This window comes from Lacerta agilis, chromosome 8 (assembly GCF_009819535.1).
Source record: "Lacerta agilis isolate rLacAgi1 chromosome 8, rLacAgi1.pri, whole genome shotgun sequence".
Taxonomy (NCBI): domain Eukaryota; kingdom Metazoa; phylum Chordata; class Lepidosauria; order Squamata; family Lacertidae; genus Lacerta; species Lacerta agilis.
In genome coordinates, this window is record NC_046319.1 from 30,594,751 (window position 1) to 30,619,683 (window position 24,933).

The 24,933-nt window shown below is 41.1% G+C and overlaps 1 protein-coding gene across 3 annotated transcripts in view; it reads left to right on the forward strand.

Moving 5' to 3' along the window:
- Positions 1–23,593, forward strand: part of TENT4B (terminal nucleotidyltransferase 4B) — a 48,186-nt gene extending 24,593 nt beyond the window's left edge. For 2 of the 3 annotated variants that reach the window (XM_033156758.1, XM_033156760.1), the window contains exons 2-12: positions 1,493–1,616; positions 5,549–5,595; positions 7,204–7,324; positions 8,482–8,589; positions 10,969–11,097; positions 12,329–12,542; positions 13,362–13,488; positions 13,589–13,692; positions 16,479–16,660; positions 19,043–19,207; positions 20,769–23,593. In XM_033156758.1, the coding sequence (XP_033012649.1) occupies positions 1,493–1,616; positions 5,549–5,595; positions 7,204–7,324; positions 8,482–8,589; positions 10,969–11,097; positions 12,329–12,542; positions 13,362–13,488; positions 13,589–13,692; positions 16,479–16,660; positions 19,043–19,207; positions 20,769–20,948 (1,501 nt within the window). In that variant the 3' untranslated portion in view covers positions 20,949–23,593. The remainder of the gene's footprint in view (positions 1–1,492; positions 1,617–5,548; positions 5,596–7,203; positions 7,325–8,481; positions 8,590–10,968; positions 11,098–12,328; positions 12,543–13,361; positions 13,489–13,588; positions 13,693–16,478; positions 16,661–19,042; positions 19,208–20,768) is intronic. The other variant, XM_033156759.1, reaches the window with a different exon arrangement.
- Positions 23,594–24,933: the final 1,340 nt, after the last annotated feature.

Consider the following 24,933-nt stretch of genomic DNA (forward strand, 5'->3'; position numbering starts at 1 on the left):
CAGTAACTTGGCCAGATTTTTTTTGCATTCTGTATCCTGTGGCCACAACATTTCTTGATATGTGTGTGTGGCTAACCATTTATATTTATCCCAGAGCCTGATGTGGGTGACCTCCATGCTCTTCACACTCAACTTCTCAGTAATTTTTAATGCTGATAATCGGGTATAGACTAAACCAGGGATGGGGAACCTGTTACCCCCCTAATGTTGGACTCTAGCTCCCATTAACCCCAGCTAGTATAGCCAGTGGTCAGGTAGGGTGGAGCTGTAGTCCAGCAAACATTTTGAGGGCCACAGTTATCCATCAGTGGGTTCAACTGATGTTACACTGGCACAAAATTTAGAGTAGGTCCCATTCCCTCTCCTTCAATCCTTTCATCACACCCTTTCCAGGGAAGTGTTCCTGCAGACATGCAATAAGTGTAAAAGCTGGCATATATTTATTTAACTTATTTCCAAACTACAGTTTGTATAATTACCTGGAACATAGGCAAGCTTTGAGTTAATGCTCAGAAATGTGATATAAAAATGGCTATTCACCTGTTGTCAGTAGCAGAGCATTCCTCATAGGGATGACACTTTTTAAAGGAAGAATCAGGCAGGGTCCTCAAAAGCCATTTGCCTAAAAATGGCTGCCTTGGTCTGAACAGTCATAAAGATTGGATAGTTGGTATGGGGTTGCCCAGATACTGTGAAACTATCTGCCCATTGATATCTGGGGTAGCACCTTTGCTGCATTGTTTTTTGGCATATGCTAAAAGCTTTTACTTTGGGGGGGAGTAGTAGATCAGCTTGTTTTTACCATTTTTATTTGTATTTTTAATGTGTGGTATATTTTATGTAAACTGCTTAGATGTTTTGATGATTGAGTGGCATGTAAATCTGGTTAAATAAAAAAAAAGAAGGGAGTCCTGTTGAAATCTGTGGGACCAAAGACACAACTACACTTACCCAGCAAATATAGGTTTCCAAGTGTGAATGTCTGGATGGGGGGCAGTTGTGGGTTAACCCCAGGATTGCCTCCTCTGAACCCACACCTCCTGCACGGCCTGCTTTTTATCTCAGAGCTTGAAAAAAATAAGATGAACATTGTCCAGTGGAAGGAGTTGCAGAGATGAATCTTGGGGTGATAAAAGTATTAAAAGAGCCCCTCCTGCCTGCTAGTATCTTGCCTGCTAGTATTTCTCTGTATATGCTTCGCTTCAGCATAGCATTTTGAGGCAGACACTAGTTTGGACATTTCCTTTTCACTTTATGAGTTGTAGGTCTGCTCTTATAAGTGTTTTTAAATTGGTTGAGACTGTTAACCTTAACAGACTTGGGCTGTAATCCAAAACACATGTAATGTGGATGCCAGTCCCATTGGACACAGTTGGACTTACTTTCAAGTATGTATGTACAGGGTTGGTGTTAAAGATTATGACTGAGACACTGTTCTTATTTTAATCACATTACTGTGTAATTTGTCTAACTCATCTCTCTTCTTTTTCAGTCTTCATGAAGAAATCATTGATTTCTACAAGTACATGTCACCCAGACCTGAAGAAGAAACAATGCGAATGGAGGTGGTGAATAGGATAGAAAACGTTATAAAGGGTCTATGGCCCAATGCTGATGTAAGGTTAACAAAATTCTGTTGTACTTTACTATTTTAAATATTTCTATTTCTGCTTGGTGATTGGGGTGTTCCTCCCCCCCCCATAAAATCCACAATTCCACAACTAGAAAATGTAAGCCTTAGAATGAAAAATATGTAAATGAGGCAAATATGAACAATTTCAACCTCAGTTGATATTAAGGACATGATGTGTTGTGCACAGACTCAGACTCGGTGTGTTAGGAGCATATTGGAAGAAAGAACAAATTTCTGTACTGAATGGAATATCACTGGAGATTGGAAGCTCCAGCAGCCAAAGTTTAGCAGCAAGCAAGACTGATGCCTGGTGTTTTTGTGTACTAGGGGTTGTGGGTCCGCAAATCATCCTGTCCATTCCATTTCACCACTTGCATTGCAGCAGTTGCCTTCAACTGCGTAGAAGGAAAGGGAGCTAAAGGCAAAGGGAAGAGAGATAGATATGCCCCAAAATAATTGTAAAACAAACATGCTGCTGGATTTTTGGCTATGATGAGCTTTGGATTTTATTCTGTTGCTGCATAAATTCTGTGACTTAAGTGATTTGCAAAAGAGTAACATTTAAGCAAAACTTGGGGGACTGTTTAATATGTCCTTTACATAGGGTAGTGAAAGCATGCTCTGAAAGCTGGTTGAGAAATTCATTTAGTTGCTTACTGGCTTAACAGACAAGCCATCTTCGCTGGCAGGAAAAACACCTGTACAAACCTGCCTGCCTCTTGCCTCTACTCATTCCTAAATCCATACTTTTCCTGTTAACTCGATCCAGTCATACTTGCCGTCCACATCTGGACTGAAATGAAAACATTGCAGTCTTATATTCCATAGAAATATTTCCTGTGGCTACACACTTCATAGAGAGCTCTTGAACCCTGCCTCCTTTTTCAGAAGGAGGATTTCTTTCTTTCTTTAAGGAGTTTGCGTATACTCAGTGTGTTTAAGAAAAAAGATAAAACAGAATCGATGGCATTAAGCAAGCATTTATTAAAACTATGCCTTTATTTATAGAAGCCAGCAATTGTGTCATTTGCTCTATTGCTCCAGGGAATGTGCTTAGACGGAAACATTCCTAGTAAGTGAGAACTGTTCTTGGCATCAACCGGGCTCCACCATAAGAGTGGCTGAGAGAGGCTTTAATTATCCTGGGGTTGGGACGACAGCACAGCTGACATGAAGAGGAAACATGTTAGATTGGTTTTGAAAAAGAAAGTAAACCTTGTTAAAAAGAACAAACAGTACATCGTCGCATTTTAAAACTCTAAATTGTCCTTAGGATGACGCTATGCAGTTTCCTGCATAGGAAGCCTGGCACATGCTTAAAAACACTTATTAAATGTGGGGTGGCTAGGAGGGTGTGCACATGCCAAGAATCTTTCGGCACCTATCACAGTGACTCTCCCATGTCCACCAAGGAGTCTTGTATCAAGAGCGCAGCTAGAGTTATGCCTGGATTTGCATCACAGAGTCCTCATAACTTAAAGGGTTTTCTAATCTCTGCAGACTAGTATTTATACTAAGTCCAGGATCAGTTTTATCACTGATCATTTCTATATACAGTGGAACCCTGGGTTACGCACGCGATCCATTCCAGGTTTCCGTGCGTATCCCGAACACACGGAAAAACCCGAAAAACAGGAAGCGCAATTTGAGTGCTTCTGCGTGAAGTGCACAGAAGCGTTCTGTGTATCTGGGGGTTGCGTGTGGGTTGCGCGCGCTCCGGAAACGCTTCCGGGTTGCGGCCGTTCTTAACTTGAATGTCCGCAATCCGGAGTGTGCATAACCCGGGGTTCCACTGTAGCTGGTTCCATTTAAAGAGAGTTTCAATTATAAGATCAGCCAGGGTCCTCAGAGCTGAGCAGAATTAGCTCTCTCAGATAAAACCTTGTGCTGTTTTGACCACATTGACTTCACATTGTGTATTGCGTAATTACGATAAGAGTGTGAAAGCTGCTGTACAGGAAAACCTGCTGGAGGAAAGAGTTTGGCCTCTGAAAACTGATGGGAGGAGCCATAGCTCAGTGGTTCAGGTCATGTTTTGCATGGAGGAGGCCTGCGGTTCAATCCTCAATGCCTCCAGTAGCAAGAATCTGGTAGAAGGTCAAAGATTTCTCATTGCCTAAAATCCAAGAGAGCCACTGCCAGTCAGAATAGACAATCTTGGGCTAAATGGACAAATATTCTGGCCTAGTAAAAGACAGCTTCCTATGTCTCTATAAAGACATTGGCTTGCAGGGCAAAGGGAGAGCTACCTGGGGGAGTTGTGCAAGATGGATGGATCCTGGCTTGCTTTGTCTGTTTCAGTAGAAGGAAGCTTCATAAGTTGATTTGGCAAATACTGTGTTCCTTCTTAAAAACAAAGGTTGAATACGCTTTACAAATCCTGCGGGAACGGGGTGGGACATACAACTGGCTATTTGGATCCCGAAAACCACTGGGTTCAAAATAATCCAGAAGATCACTTCAGGTTCTACAGAAAAACTTGTGTGCTGCTGCGGCCTTTCCCAAAGAGCACATCTTGTCGATCTAAATTGTAGTTTGGAGAACCTGCAGTTACTGTGATTTGTTTGTGCTGGAGCTGTTTTCACACTGTGTGTGTGTGTGTGTGTGTGTGTGTGTGTGTGTGTGTAGTGACTGTGTTTTCTCTGTTCTGGACAGCTGAGCATGATGATGACACAAAATGTCTAGCTAGCCAATCTGTTTGAAGAGAGCTGCTAAAATATGGCACGTGAAGGATATAATTGAAATTTAGAATTTTCTTACAAATAGATGGGAGTAGGTACATTGTAGAAGGCTGGCATAACCTGATCAGACTATTTGCCTAGCTCAGTTTTGTCAATTGTTGGTGGCACCAGGTGCCAGCTCTCAGGCACCTGGTTTTTATTTAATTGAACCTGGAACCTCCTTCATGCAAAGCAGATGCTCTCACTGAGCTTTGGCTTCTTCCCATTTGTCCAGTCTGGGGGGAATGTATAAAGCTATACTCATCTCATTTTCCAAGTATGGTTGAGAGCTGACTTTTTCTTAATATGAGCCCCATCTATGCTATCTAAAGCAGTATCATACTAGTTTAAACCAAATAATCCTGGGAAATGTAGTTTGATAAGGGCACTGAGAAGTGTTAGGAGACACCTTCACCTTCCAAGAGTACCAGTTCTCAGTGATTTAACAACCAGTGACTCTTCCCAAGGAACTTGAGGGAATTGGAGTGCTAACAGCTCATGGCACCTTCACCCAACCACAGTTCCAAGGATTGTGAGGCAAGCAATGACTGTTTAAAGTGGTATGACGCTGCTTCAAATGTATGGTGCAGATGGGGCCATAAACAGAAACTAGGTTTTGAGTTGTAAAGGCACCAAGAGGAGCAGTTTATTTCCCCCTCCACTTTCAATTATTTTATAAGGTTTTGTAAGTTTTAAAAATTGAGTATAGTGTCACTGTTCTCAATCATTACAATTCAAGTGGTATTTGGAATATAAGTTATCTAGTTTTGAAATAATTTTGTTAAAGTGCCTACTTAATAACATTACTTTTTAGAATTAGCAATTAGCTGCTATGGTGATGAATATTCAGAGTTCAAACTCATGTCCTATACAGTGGTACCTCGGGTTACATACGCTTCAGGTTCCAGACTCCTAACCCAGAAATAATGCTTCAGGTTAAGAACAGAAATCGTGCTCTGGCGGCACAGCGGCAGTGGGAGGTCCCATTAGCTAAAGTGGTGCTTCAGGTTAAGAACAGTTTCAGGTTAAGAACGGACCTCCGGAACGAATTAAGTACTTAACCAGAGGTACCACTGTATTATTCTTCAAGCTTTTCCAAAGTCTGCCAGTTGAGGGCAGCCATACTCAATGTTAATATTTTCTCCATATGTTTTTGGTGAAGGATTTTAACTTCCAACTTGCATTTTTTCCCCAGGTACAGATATTTGGAAGTTTTAAGACTGGTTTATATTTACCTACTAGGTTAGTAGTCTTTAATTGCCCCTATTTCTTACACCGAATATCACATTTTCCCCACCCTGCTTATATTTAACTTGTAATTCATACTGAAATTGCATAACAGCTGTTTTGATGTTATGGAGATGAAAAGTTATAATTTCACTGGAAAGCAAATTTGAAGTTCAGGGGAATCAAAGTCGCTGTCAGCATCACTTTCCCTTTACTGACCTGGCTGCTGACAGAAGATAGTCCTGCACATTTATAAATTATTGTTTCTAATTATGTATTTCCAACCTTTACCAATGGAAATCTGGCCAGTGTGACTTGCAAGTACAGTCAGAATACAATAATAAAACCACAGTAAGATTTACTGAAGCTCATCAGAATCCAGGAGAAGAGAGCCTAGCTGGAGCAGACACCCGGTTTATCTTTTGTCTAGTTCCCTCAATCTCCTGTTCGTTTCAGCAGGACATTTTGAGATCCTGTGGAGAAGAGAAGGGACAGTCTACTTGGAGTAGGCATTGGTTGGTATGTTTGCATGCCTCCCTTACTGTCTCTCACTCCTTTCCACAGGGCAGCTTGAGTAGACACTTCAGAGACAGCTGCTTGAACTATCATTTAGTATTTGACCTAGATGATGCTGTGCAATAAAATACCTACCTGCTTACCTACCTGGCCACCTACTGTGGTCTGACACCGGGCTGGTGATGCATTTAAGCTGGAGGATTAACTGATTTATAGATGCTTCTAACCTACGTTTCAACCGTAAAACTCCTTGGGGCGGTTAAAAGTCACAGTAATAATAAATTCCAAAAGCAAACAATGACAGTGGTATCAAAAAAGAATCAACACCAGGTAGAAGTAGCAAAATGAAACCATTAATGTGAGTTAAAAGCTCAAGTAGGTAGGGTGTGCTCAGCCTGGTATTTTAATGGTAACAGTGAAGGCTCCAGGCAAAGCTCCCGCAGAGGGAATTCCAAAGATGGGAAGCTGCCATAGAAAGGGCCCTTTCCTGCAGTTGATACTCACTTTATATCTGAAGACAGGGGAATTTGGAGAATGACCCCAGAAGGGTAATGATGGGTATTTCAGGTACTTGGTCCCAGATTCTGTAGGATGGCGCAGGGGGTGGGTTATCTATGTCGGAGCTATTTGTGTCATGCTGTGCCTTTGCTGTGGTTATGATTTTGTACATTCCCCTGCACATTTAGTTATATCGCCTCTGTGGCTGTGGTTCAGGAAGTCGTAGTGTGTTTCCCGCCCCACCCTATCTTGGATCCTGCAGCTGAGAAACTCTCTGTTCCTACAGATTTCCTCATAACCTGTGAGCTGGGAGATATTTGCCTGAGAGACTTGGGGACTTCAGAGCCATAAGGCACCAAACTGCCAGGGATATGAGTTTGTATATTAGGAGGTGGCCATAGAGTGCCATTTCCCGAACTCTCACTGCCTAGAAAAGTGCTTTGAGTCACTTGTGTTCACACAGAAACACATGGCATGAACAGGATTTTAGATCCCTGCCCTAGAAAAGCTTTGTGTCAAATTTAATCACAATTCTGTGATTAAAAAGAAAGGTTTTTCTGAATTTACTTCATAGAGAATCATTATTAATTTGCTGCCTTTTAATTTCAGTGATATAGACTTAGTTGTGTTTGGGAAATGGGAGACGCTGCCGCTTTGGACCCTGGAAGAGGCTCTCAGGAAACACAACGTGGCAGATGAAGGTTCAGTAAAAGTTTTGGACAAAGCAACTGTAAGTTTCTCTCTCTCTCTCTCTCTCTCTCTCCTTTACTAAAATTGGGTATTCTTTAACAAAAAGAAAAAGAAAAAAGAAATAGACTAAAGGAACTTTGTACTGTACAGCTGCTCTTGATCTCTGAAAGTTGCAAGCTGAATCAGTAAATTATTGTTGATTGCTGTTGCTTTTTAAATTCTCTGTATCTCTTAGAAGTGTGTCCTCACACATGCAAATAAGCCCGAAAGATTGAGGAAGGGGCAATAGAGTAAGAATGGGCTTGGTAAGGAAGGTTCTCATCCTCAGCAAAACAACTATGGGGGAAGCTGAAGAACACAAACCATGAATCTTTTTCATGGGCACACAGTTACTGCAAATGTTGCCAGTGGGACAATTTGCAGCATCCTTTTAAAAGAAACCTTCCTTGCTTTATTACTGTTCTTGCGCCAGAATCCAGAGAACCACGCAACTGCTTGTGCATGCCCAAAGGAGGAGCTTTGGGTTTGCATTTCCCAATAAACACATCATTCTGCACAGCAAAAGGACTGCCAAAAACAGTTTGGGAACACCGCATTGGGGGTTGTTGTCATTGGTGGTGTGCAGTTCAAAGAAAAAGTCTGGTTTCAAAGGGCATCCTCAAGCCTCTGGTCACAAGTGTTGTTGCATTCTGGTCTCAGTAAACAGTTAGTTAGCCAAATAATCTAGACTCTAAAAAATTTTAGAGACGAATTTCAAATCCTTCATGTACTTTAGCGCTATGAATTTGAGTCTAGTTGCTGTTGCTTTTTTCAATGGTATTTTCTCGAATCCTTACATGTGAATTCAGCTCCTGATGATAAAGCCACATTTTCTTTCTGAAGTAACACGAGAAGCACCTCTGGGATGTTAATGGCTTGCTTCTTATGTCAGGCCTTATGTGAAGAATAGCTTTATTCTGTGGCCTCCTATCTCCCCCTGCTGCCTGTTCATGACTGAAAAGCAACTGCTTTGTGATTGGAGTACTAGTGCATCCCTCCATGGGTGTATAAAGGACCTCTTGTATGTAGCATAAGGCTGAGCTCTGTGAAGATTGTTTTGTTTTAATTTTAAGTGTGTGCTGTCCTTGTCTAACACTAAGCGTATAGGGGAAGGAGTTCACTCTTTGAGTTAAATGTGTTGTTTTGCTTTTTCCTCAGGTCCCTATAATTAAACTGACTGATTCCTTCACTGAAGTAAAGGTTGATATCAGTTTTAATGTACAGAATGGGGTAAAAGCTGCTCTTCTCATCAAAGATTTTATCAAGGTTAGTTGATACATGGAAACAAGGGCTGGATCTAGACACATCAAAGAAGCGTTTCAGTAAAACGCGTTGCAAACTTTGAGAAATCGGGTGAGCAAAAACAGAACTCCACAGCGCCTTCTGGTGCACAGTGTTAGAATGCATAAACAGCGCATATAAAGTGCTTTTTCTTTGCCAGTGTAGCTGAGGCCATGGCTAAGCTGCAAGAGGTGTAGGCAACAGGAGATTTGAGGCACGTTCTTGAAAATTCAAGTTGTTTCTCCTCTCCGTTTCTTAAAAAAATACATTGTTTGTATTTCTGATGGTCTCCATATGTTGTTGGACTCCTTTCCCCCCATCAGCCTCAGCAAGCCTGGCCAGAGGTTGGCATAGATGAAACTGTGCAGTCCAATAAAATCTGGAGAGCTTCAGGTTGGAGAAGGCTGCTGCTAGAAAACTTCATCCCAACTGTGTTTAAAAGAGTGAAAACAATGAAACAATTGAAAGTGCCAAAGCATTTATATTGGGTATCTCCAATGGTGGATTTGCTCCAGTAGAAGCTCTTGCAATCCGCCTGCCTTTCTCCAGGCCTTCCTACATCATGTTGTCTCCCAAAAGCTTCTTCTGGGTGTTTGAGAGCTCTCTGGTACAGTGTGATCTGTATTCTGGTGAAAAAGAAGCCTTAAAATGGGAAATGGACTTAATCAGAGCCTGTGAGAAGTTGTATGGAAGGGATGATGGTCCTGGGGTCAGACCTGGCCTACCCATGAGGCGGGGTGAAGCAGTCACCTCAGGCGGCAAAAGCTCAAGCAGTTTCACCCCATCCACCCCACCCTTTTTGCTGCCACCAGAACACCCCCCCCCCCAGTTTCGGGAAGAGGGAGGTGTTCTGGTGCATGACATTGCTGCTTGTCTTCCCCACCCCTGGGAAACACCCCCTCATCTCAATGAGTTTTGGCAAGAGGGGGCATTCTGACAGCAGCAAAAGTGGTGGGGTGGGCGGAGTGGTGGCAGCAGGGGGTAGGAGGTAGCACATTTCTGTTTTCCCTCTGGTGGCGAAACGGGACGGGCAGTCCTGCAACTGCAGCCAAGTTGAACCTGCCTGCATGCCAAGGCTATTCACAAAAGAACAGAAATGGAAGTGTTAGCTTTTTATTTGCCGAAGTGGTCCTTAGCACTCTGGGGCCAGTAAGAAGGGTAGTAGTGTCCTATGAGAGGGGCAGGTCGGGCTTGTCAGCCTGGGAAGGTAGCCCATCTAGGAGAAGGACAGCTCTGATCCTAAACCTCCACTGCCTTGTGGGATATCTTTGGGAGAAGAAAAAGCTAAGGAGTAGACCCCACACAAATCTGGAGTAGAGTCCCTAAGACGTTTGAATGGCGCCTTGTACACCTCCTTCCAGCAACACCTGCAGCTAAGCTGGTGCCAAATGTGTTGCTCTGCTTTCATTTGGACCACATCAGCGAGGCTGAGAGGGGGGGGGGTCTTATCATCTGGGCTGCCCAGGACCTCCTTACACATTGCTCAAGCTTGCGCCCTGGGGAGGTCACTCCGGTGCTGCTAACGCAGCGGTTTGACTTCACCCCCGGAGGCACACTCCATTGTCTCCAAAGACAGAACACCCGACTCTGAATGGTGTTGCTCCTTGTTTTTAATTATTATATCACTAGGTGGCACCAGAGGATATGTGTGGATCTGTCTGTGTCTCTCCCTAGTTAGCAGTTCTAAAGTAGACTTTTTGAGCAGTCTTTCAGGTTATATTATTACTTATTACCAAATTTGAAAGCTTATTGTACAATTAATGCAAGCGTTTGCTATCTCATACTATTTCCAGTATAGAAAACTCATACCTTTAGCATTGGATGAGTTTCCAGAGGAGTTTTGTTTGTTAGATAGATTCCTTTATTACGGTCAACGACCAGCACACACACACACAAAAAGACACATACAGAATCAATAATAAATGCAATTTAAAATTGATCTGAGATTTGATCTAAAAGGGGTTGGCCGTATTAAAATTAAAGTTATTAGACAGACAACCAACAGGTTGTACATTTTATGGTGCGTCTGAGAGTGCCTGTAAGGTGGCTTAGGGCAATAGGTATGAAGACTGATTTCACATTTTGTTAGCAAACTGGAAGTTAAAGTTCAGTGTGAGAAGGAATGTAGAAAAGGAACCATACAGGCTTGTCCACTAGTCATGCTAGTCCATTATCTGTTGTTTCAGCAAGTAGCAAATCAGCAAATAAATTGGCAGTCCCTTTTTCTCTTGCAAGGTATGAGTACTTTGAACACCACTGAGTGACAGTTCACCTATTAAGCTGTCAATATCTGCTGAAATCACAGACCCATATTCTTTGTGGAATAAATGGAAGTCTAATTCCCATCTCCTTTTTCTCCCACAGAAATATCCTGTATTGCCATATCTAGTTTTAGTATTGAAACAGTTCTTGTTGCAGAGGGACCTGAATGAAGTGTTTACAGGTGGAATTGGATCTTATAGTCTTTTTTTAATGGCCGTCAGTTTTCTCCAGGTAAGTTGGGAGGAATTATTATGTGCTAGGTCATGAATGGCCTTCCCCTTCTTTTAAGTGTAATATCACTTTAGGGCACACAACATTGTAGTCCACCCATTGGCTGTAATAAAATAATTACTATAAAATTGCATATAATGAAACTTAGTATGCTAACTAGTACAGTAGTGCCCCGCTAGACGAATGCCTCGCTGGACGAACAGCATTCGTCTAGCGGAAGCTGCCCCGCAAGACGAAAAAGTCAATGGGGCTGCTTCGCAAGATGGAATTTTTTTTTTTAGCGCGAAAACCTCCGCGCTCCATTGCCGCTTCGCTAGACAAATAATTCGCTCTACGAAAAAACTCGTAGAACGAATTATTTTAGTCTAGCGGGGCACCACTGTACTGCAGTTAAATTTTTTTGGGGGGTAGTAGAATAGCTCTGATGTAGAATGAGCACAGCTTTAGTAATAGCAGTTCTAAAACATTCACAATTGTTTAAACTTATTATTTGCTTTGAATTGCTTCATACCATTTCTGCCAGGTGTTTTGGGGATATTTTTATCTGCAAACTAAAAAGGCAAAGAAACATAAAGGAAAGGGTGTGGAGGGAAGAAGATCAGTGTGATAACATCAGAATACTGTGGTGAGGTAGCCTCACCCCAGATACGCCCATTCAACTGCTTTGATCTGTAGAACTGCCACTGTTACGGGTGCCACATAGTTCTTGTTCCGCATTTTGTAAGAAATCGATCTTTTATTGTGGCAGCACTGTCCAGATATGTAGAATATTGACAAGTGTTTTAGTCTGGTTTTGCATATCCCAGGTCCCAACTTCAGCTCACTCTCTATTCAGTGTGCTTCACTCACAATCTGGTTAGGTCTTCTTCATGTGTTAAGTGTGTATGTTGCAACTTTCCGTTTCATTCCTCCTTCAAAAGAAACCTGTGAAGGTTGGTCATTTGTTTGTTCTATTTTATAGATTTGGGGCAGGGGGCAGAGTAATGCAATGACTTGCCCAGACACACCCACAGAGTCTGAGTGGAAGGCTTGGGGCATTTTGCATTGGAAATAATTGAGTGATGGGATATGTGCAAAAGCTTTTTGTGTTTTTTTCCCCCTGAGCCAGCTATTAAATTGGTTGATTCTTTAATTTCACCATTGAGTTTAGTGTTTACATGGATTGTAAAGGAATCTGGAGATTTTTTGTAAATCATTTTTTGTTTTTGTTTTTCCCCCCCCCCACCAATAGCTACATCCCAGAGAAGATGCTTGTACTCCCAACGCCAACTACGGTGTCCTTTTAATAGAATTTTTTGAATTATATGGGCGTCATTTCAACTACCTGAAAACAGGAATCCGAATAAAGGACGGTGGCTCATATGTGGCTAAGGATGAAGTGCAAAAGAATATGCTAGATGGCTATAGACCATCAATGTTGTATATTGAAGACCCACTGCAACCAGGTATTTGGGCTTTTCACTAGGCCATAGGAAAATAAACAATTTCTATGCAGACTTTTAACCCAAGGATGCAACAAAGCAGCAGTAAAGTTCCTAGATTGCGTATAATCTAGTTGCAGGCGATTCTCAACAAATTGGGGGTCTAAATGGTACAAAATGTAATGATATAAAACTAGCTTTATAAAATTATTTTATTTCACATAAAATGAGTAATTTCAGGTTATGTTTGTTTGGAATTGTTTATATTATATAGAGTTTTAGAGTTGAGTAACATATATACATAAGCCAAAAGTAATAGCACATATGTCTAAAAGTGACCCACCTTATATACACATGCTCACATATTTGTATACATACATACACATGTGCTCTCTCTATGTGTATAATGTGTGGAATTTGCAAATATCTATATTGTGTGTTTTAATATCTTGCCATGCCATAGTTGCAACTTGTACAGTAGAAGCTTGAAAGCAAAAAGCTGATGCATTGTGTGTGTGTGTGTGTGTGTGTGTGTATCCCTCACCTTAGGGATCACTGAGGAAGACCATAAAGTCACAAAGCATTTGGGATTATTTTATTGAGTTGAATAATTTCAGGTTATGTTTTTAACTGTTTTTATATTTGTGATATAAAAGTTGCTGTAATAAAGTTGCTTATTACTTCATTTTGTATTATTGGGATATTTAGATCCCAGTTGATTGGTAAATTACCTTGTTTTGTTTTGTTGGGACTAATTTCCTTTTTGCAGTGTAAAATCATATTATATTCAGAGAAAATGTTTGCCCGTTACAATCACCCTAATGGTTGTTTTCTTTTTTTAAGGTAATGATGTTGGCAGGAGTTCTTACGGTGCCATGCAAGTGAAACAGGCCTTTGATTATGCATATGTTGTTCTGAGCCATGCAGTATCGCCAATAGCTAAATATTATCCCAACAATGAAAGTGAAAGGTAAACGTTATATGTCCCAAGTTGGATCCATTAGTGATGTCACTCTCCCCCATCCTTTTAAAATCCAGTTAACCTTTTCTTTCTCTTAAAATGTTCACAGTATATTAGGAAGAATTATCAGAGTAACACAAGAAGTTGCAACATACAGAGACTGGATATCAAAGCAATGGGGAATGCAGAATAGCACAGAGACGTCATGCAATGGTAAGATTTTCCTATATGTAGGCTTGCAAAACCATTGCAGCCAAAAGTTCACTTTAGATCCCGGCAGGGAAGCCTGTAATATAGGTATAAAAGCTTCTTCCTATTCCACAATGTTTGATTTGCATTATGGACATTGCCACAAAAAGCTTCAGGCATAATGGAGCTTGCTTCTTAGTAAACATATATAAGATTGCATGGACAGATACAGAAAAGCAGAGGCAAGAAGCCTGCAAGCATAGGTTCATGATCAAGAGAGAAAAAGTTGACTTGATAACTGACAGCTTTGGTAGAAAGAACCCAGGGAGTAATAAATAGTGATATTCTCAAATAGAATAGAATATAGGCTGTGGAAGTTTCATAAGCAGTATAAGATACTTTGGGTTGTATCTGGCAGATTTTTTTCTCAAGAGTAGGCTTGCTGAAGTCAGTGAATGTGATTTAAGTCCATTTGTTTCAGTGGGTCTACTTGAGTATGACATACTGTAGTTGGGAGTTCTCATTTTAAAACAAGTTGTTAACCCTCATGAGTTGCAGACTGAAATGTTGACAGCAGAATCTGCTAAAGGCTTGATCTGGCAGTAATCCCTTCTGTTGTCATAACACTTAGAATGGTTGAGTCAAAAAGAAAACCAAAGCTGCATAATCTTAAACTGGCCACTCACTAAATCAAGGCCTGCTATTCCCAGATACTCTGAACAGCATAAAGCCTGTATGGAAGCATGCAGACTCTGATGATCCAGACTACGATATATTGAAAGCAGAGAACAGGAGGTAGGGGAGAAACTACAGTGTCAAAGGTAGCTGAAAGAAGTGCAGTTGACCATGCTTTTCAAACCACCTGTGGCTGATATCCTGTGCCCATTTACTTAAAAGTAAGCCCCACTGAACACAGGAGTTGTTTCTAAGGAAACATGTTGTTGGGATGCACTGGAGGGTTGAAATAACTGTTGCTGGCAATTTACTGAACACTCCTATTCAGCAACTGTTGATTTGTTTTATTGATACAGACCTAGGCCCCAATTCTAAACACACTTACTAGATATAATGGAGTTTGCTTCTGAATAAACGTGCATAAGATTGCATTGATGGACACAGAGAAGCAGGGTGGAGAAGCCTGCAAGGAAAAGAAAAATCATGGTCCTGAGAGACCAGAAAGGTTATTTGATAGCTGACTATTTCAATGCAGAGAACTGAGGAATAAAAATAAAAATGGTGATATTCTCAATGAATTGAGATAAATGATTATATCTGTACCTTGACAGAGAGTCCCTGTTCTATACAGCATGTGTCAAAACATGAGTCTCTGAGGAGTGTGTGTTTCTGGTTAAAGAGATAATGCCTTCCTCCCAGGAGTATTATATGTGTTATAGAGAACCACCACTCTACCAAAGAGTTGTTTGTGCAAATCATGGATTTTAACAGAAGTTTTAGCAAATTCTTTGACATAGCATTAACTGAAAAGTTCCATGTCTGTAATAGGCACTTGGAGCACTGTGTCTCTGACAGCAATCTTTGTTACGTCATTTATTAGCACCCATAAATACTTTGTGCGACTTTCCCAAAAGCTCAAAAGCAGTGTACAACCAACAAAAATGCTCCCAAGTTCTAAAGTTTAAAACCACAACATTTCACTTAGCTTTCCATCATGTCATCCTCTTTAAGTTATGCTATGCCAACCTTGGTGTGTCATTAATGTACCAAATCGTATTAATCTGTCCTGCCTTGCACAAGCTCTCAGGATGAAGCAAAGTTAGATCGGACCAACACTTGGATAGGTATAGGCAAAGGGACCCCTGACCATTAGGTCCAGTCGTGTCCGACTCTGGGTTTGCAGCGCTCATCTCGCATTAACTGGCCGAGGGAGCCGCCGTACAGCTTCCAGGTCATGTGGCTAGCATGACAAAGCTGCTTCTGGCAAACCAGAGCAGCGCATGGAAACGCCGTTTACCTTCCCGCCAGAGCGGTACCTATTTATCTACTTGCACTTTTGACGTGCTTTCGAACTGCTAGGTGGGCAGGAGCTGGGACCGAGCAACGGGAGCTCACCCCATCGTGGGGATTCGAACCGCCAACCTTCTGATCAGCAAGCCCTTAATGCTTGGATAATTACCGCGTCCCTTAACGCTTGGATAATTACCTACAATTAACTGGATTTGGGATATTTAGTTGAATCCAGTTAAGTTTCTCTAAAAAATTGTAGGTAACACTTGGATAATTACAATTTTTTAGAGAAACTTAACTGGATTCAACTAAATATCCCCAATCCAGCTAAAGTTAGTAATGAAAAAAATCCCTTGGGGAGTAACAGATATTAGTTGTGCTCATTGTGTTAACACCGGTTTCAGTAGTACATAGACATGAAAGAGTTATTTGGTTAAAAGCCACAGTCTCAGATATGACTGGATTGCTGCCCTGAATGCTATTTAACACCTATTGTCATTCAGGGCTTTGAAACAAATTAATCCTGTCTTGCATGTCATTTTTGCATTAGATGCATCTCAGCTGCAACCAGTTATGTTCCATGATGCAAAAGTGGAAACAGGTTTTCTTTACAACCTGTTGTTTGGCTAAGAGGGGAGCACAGTGTGTGTTCATCTAACACAGGGGTGGGGAACTTGTGGCCCTCCTTATGCTGCTGGTGTACATCTCCCCCAGACTATTCACCATGCTGGGTGGGGCTGGACCACATGTTCCCCGGAATCCAAAACTCTCTATATTGTTGTGAGCAACTTTGTTGTTGTGAAAGATTGCTTGTTCTGTGCTCACTGTTCTGTACTTTGTATCAGGTAATGGGGTGACCTTGATAGACAACCAGCAGTTGGACAAATGCAACAATAATCTTTCCGAAGGGAATGAATCACTAGGGAAACCTAGAAATAAAACAGAGACACCAAGCAAACACTCATCAAATTCTTCATCAGGCCCTTTATCATCGTCATCTTCTACACTCTCCAGCTCCAGCGACGTAGTAAGTATCGTGCCCTGGTCACTGTCCCATTGGATTATTGTAACGCACGCTAGCTTCCCGGAAGCAGTGTAGTTACCCCAGCTGTTCCAGAATATAGCAGCCAAACTATTGTCTGGAGCTATGTGGAAGGCCCATACAGTATTATGCAGATCTTGTGTTGTCTTCATTGGCCACTGTTTCCGGGCTCAGTTTGAAGTGCTGTGACTCTGGTCTTTTAAACATGGTATCTTGTGAATTGCCTTGTCCCATATGAACCCATTCAGAAACATTGCTCGTTTTTGGAGCCCCCCCCCCCCCCCCCCGTGGTACCACCGCTGGCAGAAGTTCAATCAATGGGAGCAAGAAAAGTGACCTTTTAAAATTGTAGCATCCAGGTTATGCAATGGCTTCCCCATAGAAATGTGCCCACCCCTCCAGGAACACCAGCTTTTAAATGGGCTCTAAAGACAGCTCTGGTTCAAGGGACATTTTAGTTAAAGATTTCAAAATTGGATAAGTTATTCCTTCTGTCTGTTTTGTATTGTGCTAATACTCTTTTTGTTATAGTAGCATTTTATTTTTTTCTCTTTGCTGCTTTGTGTCTTCATGCAGAGAAAGGCAGAATCAAACTGTTTTGCTCAGGAAAACCCCCTCCCACCACCACAAAGTTGTTTTGTATATTTGGGGGTGGGCAGCTTTGAATTTTCCTTGCCTCAAACAGTATCCTTATAGCAAACAGTTTAAAAACGAAACAAAATTGTGAAGAGTTGCAAAAGCATATTTGTTTGCATTCAGTTATAAACTCATCCTTATCTTTTAGCTCCCAAAGGCTGTGCTTACATTATCAATTAAAACAAGACATAAAAAAATGAGATGCAAACCTGTGAGAGGGGCAAAAAAGCATAGGACAGTTCAGACGTTTGGCAAAACAGAAAAGCATGTAGCAAATTAATAAAAAGTCAAGGCGGAGGCTGGTAGTCTGCCTTCCTCAGAAGAAGTTCCGAAATCTGGATGCCATAGTTAAAAACGCCATTCTGCCAGTCGCAGCCACCTAAATCTCCAAGGCAGTGGGAGATGGAACATGGCAGTCGTCTGAGAAGAGTGCAGAGGGTGGTTAGTGAGGCCGGGCTTTATATGAATCTGATCTTCAAGGAACATAAGTTTCAAAATGAAACAAAACCATACAGAGCTAGCAACCTGTAAGCATAGTTTAAAGCAGCTCCTTTGTTTATGCAGCCCAGCCTGCTTTTCTGTTTTATGTTCTTAGAAATGATATACGTAAGTTACGGTGGATGCCCTAAAATTTGGTAAGCGCTGATTGTTCACATGGGAATTCCAAAAAGCACACGATGAAGTTTAAAATGCCCAGAAAGGGATATACTTTCCCCTACTACTCACACAGTAGTGAATGCTCGCAATAATTAGGCAGTTGTCAGGATTCCCTGGTGTACCTTTGCACACACTCAGCATTTCCCGGACTGTGATGCTTGTACTTCTCAATCTGGTTTTGATATGATGCTTTTGCTTTCTGTCTTTTGGGTTTGATATAAGCAGCATGTGCTTGTACAGCTGCACTTGTAACTGGCAAGGCATATAGCTCACCAGCCCTGTATGGCGACCCAACAGGGACTAGGTGATTCTCCAGCTTTTCCTGCCTGGGACAAAAAACCAGCCCAATGGATGCTGAAGCTCCCAGCAGCCCTTAGTACATTGCTGGTGGGCCGGTAGTTGTGCAGGCCTAGCCTTCTAGATCTGGGTTTCCTAGAAAGTGTATTGGCATCTGTAGGATATGAAAAAAAAATTATGTTTGTATAGGACCTGCCTCCTTAGGTATTCCTGGTGCCAGACATGAGCCAAAATGATCAGGACAGCAAATATTTGCCAGACCTGCATTAGCCTCTGAGATAATTAAAAAGAGGGGAAACGGTGTATGAGTTGGGATGGTCTTAAAGAGCTCTCTCTCCTCTAGCCTCATGGCTTCCATAGAAGCAGATTATCCAGAAAATGCAAACAGAGCTAATTCCTTAGGCCTCTCTAACACAATAAAATATAGTTACATAAAGAAAAGGTAGGGAAGTGTTGCATTTTATGCAGCTGTTGGTGGGTCTAAAATAATTAGATGAATGCTTGCATCAATCGAGCATTTTAAAAGCTCATTTTTGTGAAGAATATTTGCATAGTACATACATGAAATGTGATTTGGGAACATTCCCTCGGTACAAATGTGATTCTGATAGGTCACTGGATCTGGGAACAATAAAGGGCCCTTGTCCTGTCTTATTTTTGAGAGCAGTAGTCCCTTACCTGGTTGTAGTTTTGAAGGTGCTGACCATCTGAAAGCAATGGCCTCTCCTGTCTTTCCCCTTAACTGACATGTTCCTGCTGATGCCTGTTTCCCAACAGGAGTCTGATGGAACACCAAGCAAAACCTCTAAACAGCTGGGCTGCCGCCAAACTACAGCAAACAGAATGGCTACTCAGGACATATCACTGGGATCCACGCAATTGAGTGGGAAAATACCAAGTGGCCAAACAGTGAATGCATCCAGTGTTGTAAACAAGTCCCAGGTTGGTAGGGCATTGGGCTCAATCACCTTGGTCCCCTTCCTTCTTCCACTGCCAGCATTATTATCCTTAAGTGGCATCCCCACCCCACCCGGGATTTCAGTGCAGCATTTTGTTGCTTGCAGAAATTCTGTAACCTCAGGCTTACACAAGCTAGCATATTTTCCCTTGAGGTTGAAATCTGGAGGGATGGGGTCTCTTCCCCCTGCCTCTTCAGAGATTGATGGTAATGAGGAGGCTACTAAAATAAGACTTCTTCAGCAATAGGAAAGGGATCTATAAAAGGGGTTTCAGTGGTCACAAAAGAAATGTAGAGAAGTACATTTTTTGTGTGTTCTGGGGTACATCTGCACCAAGAGTTTACTGTAAACTATTATTATTCTACAGTATTTTTAGGCCATTGTTCTGAGCAAATGCCTGTCCAGAGCGACGTACAATTGAAACCTAAGATAAAAAATAGTGCAAAATTTAAAACTTTAAAAGCTCAGCTATTGTAAGTCATCAGCACCTGACACAGAATGTTCTGCGTATATGCTGTGAATCGTTATGATGTGTTCACACACATTTTATGGGGTACCTGTGTAACATCCTAAAATGGTTGCCTTATTTGCTTCTTCAGTTTTTTCTAGGCCACAGAGAATCAAACATCTTTTGGGAGCAATGGAACAGTAACACAGTCTCCGCAGGTGTAGATTGCCTTAGGGCTATTGCGTATTTTTATTTAGAGGCGCCGTTTTGACAAGTGCAGTGGTGCATTAGGGTGAGGCTATTGCCATTCATCTATACCACAGCATACCTTCATTGAGATTCCTGCATTGCAGGGTGTTGAACTAGATGACCCTAAGGGGTCCCTTCCAACTCTATGACTCTGTGATTATCTTGCCAGTGAACATAGTTTTAGCTGTGTATTTTTATTAATCAGGTAGCTATTTTAATTACTACTTACTCGCCTATATTTTTAAAAATATTTGATGGCGCAATAGCACAGAAATGAAAATGCATTTTCTAGAAATTATTCAAAAGGGATTAAAAAAACACCTTTGCATCTTTCCTGTCAGTGCCTTGCCATTTTATCTTTAAAACATGGGTGTGCTTTTGCTCTTCCTCCTCCTTTTTAACATGATTGGAGTAGTTGCACAATAGTGTTGAGATTTCGAAAACTCGCAAGACAAAAATTTAACCATTTTTAAACAATCTGTCATTAGTTGAAAACATGGCATGTTCTGGCGAATTGTCCTTTGCTCACTAGCTTGGATGGCAAGTAATTGAGGTGCATTTAAAGAGATTCTGTATACCCCCTGAAGGGTGAGAAGTCTGTTGCGATTCCACATGTAGCTTACTATGCAGGATTAATTATAAAGTTGCTAGGAGCTTCTAGTTTGGAGTAACCCTGGAAACTTCACATAAACCTTCCCGATCTGTATGTGCCTTCATTCCTTGTGTGGAAGCACCATGGGCCGCTTGCCTCTCTGCTCATGTAACTGTGGCTCATGTGTTGCGAGAGCGAATGACCTGTACGTAGGCGAGGGTGCTCACGCTGGCTTTCTCGTCTTCTCCTTTGCAGCACGGATCCACGAGGTTATTCCGCACTTCTTCCAACAAAGGCTTCCAAGGTCCAGCAAATTCAAGCCATGGCACTTCGGTCATGAACAAACAGCACCAAGGCAGCAAATCACACCAGTTTTTCCACGGCAAAAAGAGGAAACACAAGAGGGACGTGGTCCTTCCAGACCTTTGTAGATAGTTCTCCTATCTGACAATTTTGACTGTTCTTCTGTGTGCAATGATCTCTCTCATGCTACAAGAGTAAGTTGGGACAGTGAATCCCCAGACCTCATCTGGAGTCTCAAAAGACTATGGGAACGTTGATTAGCAACGCATTTTATTTTTTATTTTTTTCCAGCTCGCCACGGAACAGATCATGAAGACTAATAACGGCAAAGGGGGAGGAGGGAGGGAGGAGGGAGCAGCAAAAGGCCACTTATGTGGAGAGTTATATGCTACCACAGGGTTGTTTAGGATATAAAAGCTTGAATGTAAAATAAATATTTCCCATCAGCTTTTATGCTGACCAGTAAAGGGGGGGGGGGTAGTATTCAGTGTGTTTAAGGGGTTGGTAATGAACTAAAATAAAAGGATAAAAAAGTGAAAAAAATAATATATTTTGAGGGAAGCCCAAAGTTCAAAGGAGAGTGAGTAAATTCACGCATGATAATTTTAAAATTATTTTTGCATATATTTGCCATTTTATTGTGTATCTATAGACGACCATATAGGAAAATTGACATTTGTAATAGTGGATTTGTTAATACTTTTTACATAACATTGCCATTTAAATTGTAGAAACACTCCCCTCCTTTTTCCTCAGGACTAGCTTAAAAATAATAATAATCTGAACTGTCAGCTGAACATCGGACAACGTAGTGAGTTATATGGCTCAGAAATTGTGGTGTGCTTCCCCCTCCCCCTTTTAGCATTGAAATGATTTAATAGCACATTTATGTGTCTGTACATGTTGCTTCTCTGAAGGAAAAAAGGCAGATAAGATGCAGGGGTGCAAAGACTTGTTTATAAAGTGTAAAAATGCATCATGTGTCAACTCGGAGCTTGTATTTCCTCTCACACGAGTGGAAAATGAACTCTTCACCTTCTTTCTGATGTGCCATCTTCTCAGGCAAAGGGTTATTCCAGGTTAGTTTTCATCAGAAACCTTAGGGGTTTTTTTTATTATTTGATAGGAAACCAAGCTACTTGGGGGCGGGGGCAGGGAAGGAAGCACTTTGCTACATGAAGGAAAACATCTCAAGTTCACTGGTGATGTCTACATTTTGGGACCTCCTCTAAACCTTATGTCTTTTTTTGTGCCTTCATCCCCATTTTTTTTCCTCCTTTACCTTGCAACTTTGTATCTTTTTCTTAAAAAAAAAAACTTGAGAAATGGAACTGTTAAGGCAGTTGAAAAAAAAATCCCTTGTTATCTCATTCCTTTTTCGGTATATTTTTAAATCCACTCTTAAAGAATTAAACGGTCTTCAATAATGGAAATAAATTTGTATTGCTGTCTAAAGAGCTGAAACCTTTTTCATATCCAAGTACTTCTTTGTCAAAAAAAATCTCCCACCCCGCCTTTTAAAAACACTTGAAACATTTCCTAAGCTCAGCCATGCTGTGGGTTTTAAGACTGACAAGAAGTTCATGCGATGAATGCAAAATGGAACATGTAGGTTTGTAGTCACTTGCATTGTTTGCGAAAAGGATTTGGAGCACTTTAATTGATAGAATGTAAAGTGACTTTTACTGTAACATTTTTCTTTGAAGAGGAAAGTGTGTTTGCGTGAGTGAGTGAGTGAGAGTGTGTATTCAGTATGTAAGACTGTGTTCAGTGTATCCAGTCTGGAGAATGATGATGATCCTTTTATGAGGAATAATATTAGCTTTTAGATGTTTTCTTTTATAATTGCAGACCAACTTGACCTTTAATAAGCACTGATCTAGTGCAAGAGCTTTTTAAGTAAAATAATGCAAAATGACCAAAAACTGTCATCACTGAAAACTTAATAAAACACACTCTTGATGGTAAAGCATTTATTTAACTTCCAAGGAAATGGAGGGGGGAAACACAACCTAGCCACCTTAATCCTCAAGAACACTAAGCTTAAAGGAAAAAGAATGTTAACCTGTCAATGTTTTCAATTTTAGATCCATATTCTGTTCTGATCAGTTTTTATCAACAATATTTTTGTTACTCTAATTTGCTGCAAGTACATTATGCATTATTGAAAAGTATTTATTTTGAATTTTAAAAATGTTTTATAACTGTGTAGGCCTACCTTCACTGCTTTGGGAACAAATTCTAAATTATAGTAATCCAGTATTACTAGCTGCTGTTATCAAACGCTGTTACAAATGTGTAATACATCGATCTGTATTACTTAACCACATTGAAGGGTTGTTGTTATTATTTTCATCATTATTTAATTTTTTCTTCTTCAAAGAATCACCCTCATTGTTGGAAACAAATGTTCTGTCGGGATGCAGAGTTTGGTGTTCCAATAAGCATGTGATTATTTTAATGTGGTGGTAGCGGGAAGATAATCTTGATTCCGTTGGGAATCTTAGGTTTGCCTCAATTTATGGTTTTCATAAATTTTAATGGAAAATTAGCTTTTCCTGGACTGCTCGAGTTTCATTTTGTAAACAGTATATTTCTTAACAGAAGACAAGATCGAGGGGGGGGGGAAGCATGAAGGAGAAATTGAGGTATTTACTTTGCCTCAGATTACCAGCATTGTATTCATGAAACACTGTATGTCTAAGCAAAACTTTTATTTAAACTGGACAGTTGAACTGTTCGCCTTTTTCAATCTGAAGTAAAAACAAAATAGCTTCAAGTTTTGCCTGCTCATTTATCTTGTACATTTCATCTCTGTATTCAACTCAAGTCTAATTCCTTTTTTGAGTTTGAATACTTTTTTGTGAACATTTTGTGGAAATATAGATATATAGATATAGATATAAAATAAATGTTTAAACACACATTTTTTTTTAATCATTCGTGACATCCATTTTCTTTTGAAAGGCATGTGATTCCACACACACACCCCATCCACATGCGCACAATCTCCAGCCACCCACTGCAAACTCCAAATGGCCAGACTACATAGGAGCATCGGAAGCTGCCTTACACAGAACGAGACTTGGCTGGCGTGTCTAGCTCAGCGTTGTCTACAGTGACTAGCAGCCCTACTTGGAGATGGCACCTTCTGCATGCAGAGCAGATGCACCGCCACTGAGCTGTGGACCTTGCCCTAAGGACTATTACACAATAGTGGTAGTAAAGTTGGGGCTGAGGGATAGCATGGAACAATCCCAGGAGTTGAGTGGCAGCCGATCCCCTTTGCATGAGTCCTGAGATTGCATGACACGGCACATAGCTGCATTTACCCCTGTTCACTCCTCTGCTTGCATGAACAGCAAAACAATTGCAGCTTCCCAGTTTAACACAAGCCTTCCATTATGTACAAACTGGAAGATAACAGTTAATGGCTTCTAAAGGAGCCAGGGTTTGGAAGCAAGCTTTAAACCAGGGTTGGATCCTGGTTTTTTTGTTTCCCAAAATAGTTCTTGCTTCTCACATGGAACAGGAAGCTTGTTTGTGTGATTGCTTTGGTGCTCATGAAAGGGGAAGAGTGAAGGAGCTGGTACTCCTGGGTTGATTGAGCCAGGATTTGATCTCTGAAACATGGCTGCTGTGCAAATCATCTACTGTAGCGTATGTGACATTTCGTTTTGAATTTACTGAGACTGGCAACAGCACAGCACAGTACAAGACTGGCAGGTAGGTGTGTAGATATTTTTTATTATAGGGAAGCCCACATGCTTTTGACTTATCTGCATCCGCAAATGCTACAGCAACCCCACAGCCTTCAAGTTGCCTGCTTATTGTATAGTGCATTTTATTTCCCACTCCATCTCCTACAAGGGCCTTTATATCTGTTGACAACCTACTTTGAGTGCAGTAATTGCAGAAAAGGGTCTATAAATAGACCTGATTTTATTTGTGCCTGAATCCAAGAGGCCGGGGAACATTTCATAGCCAAACCGTCTCCTTCAGCCTTGCAGCTAGTGGGTTGGCAAGGAAAGCAATTTTTGTGCATGTGTCACGCATGTGACCCTGGTACAGCAGTTCCACCTATTAGCAGGGCCACCTATTAACTGTCTTTTTGCTT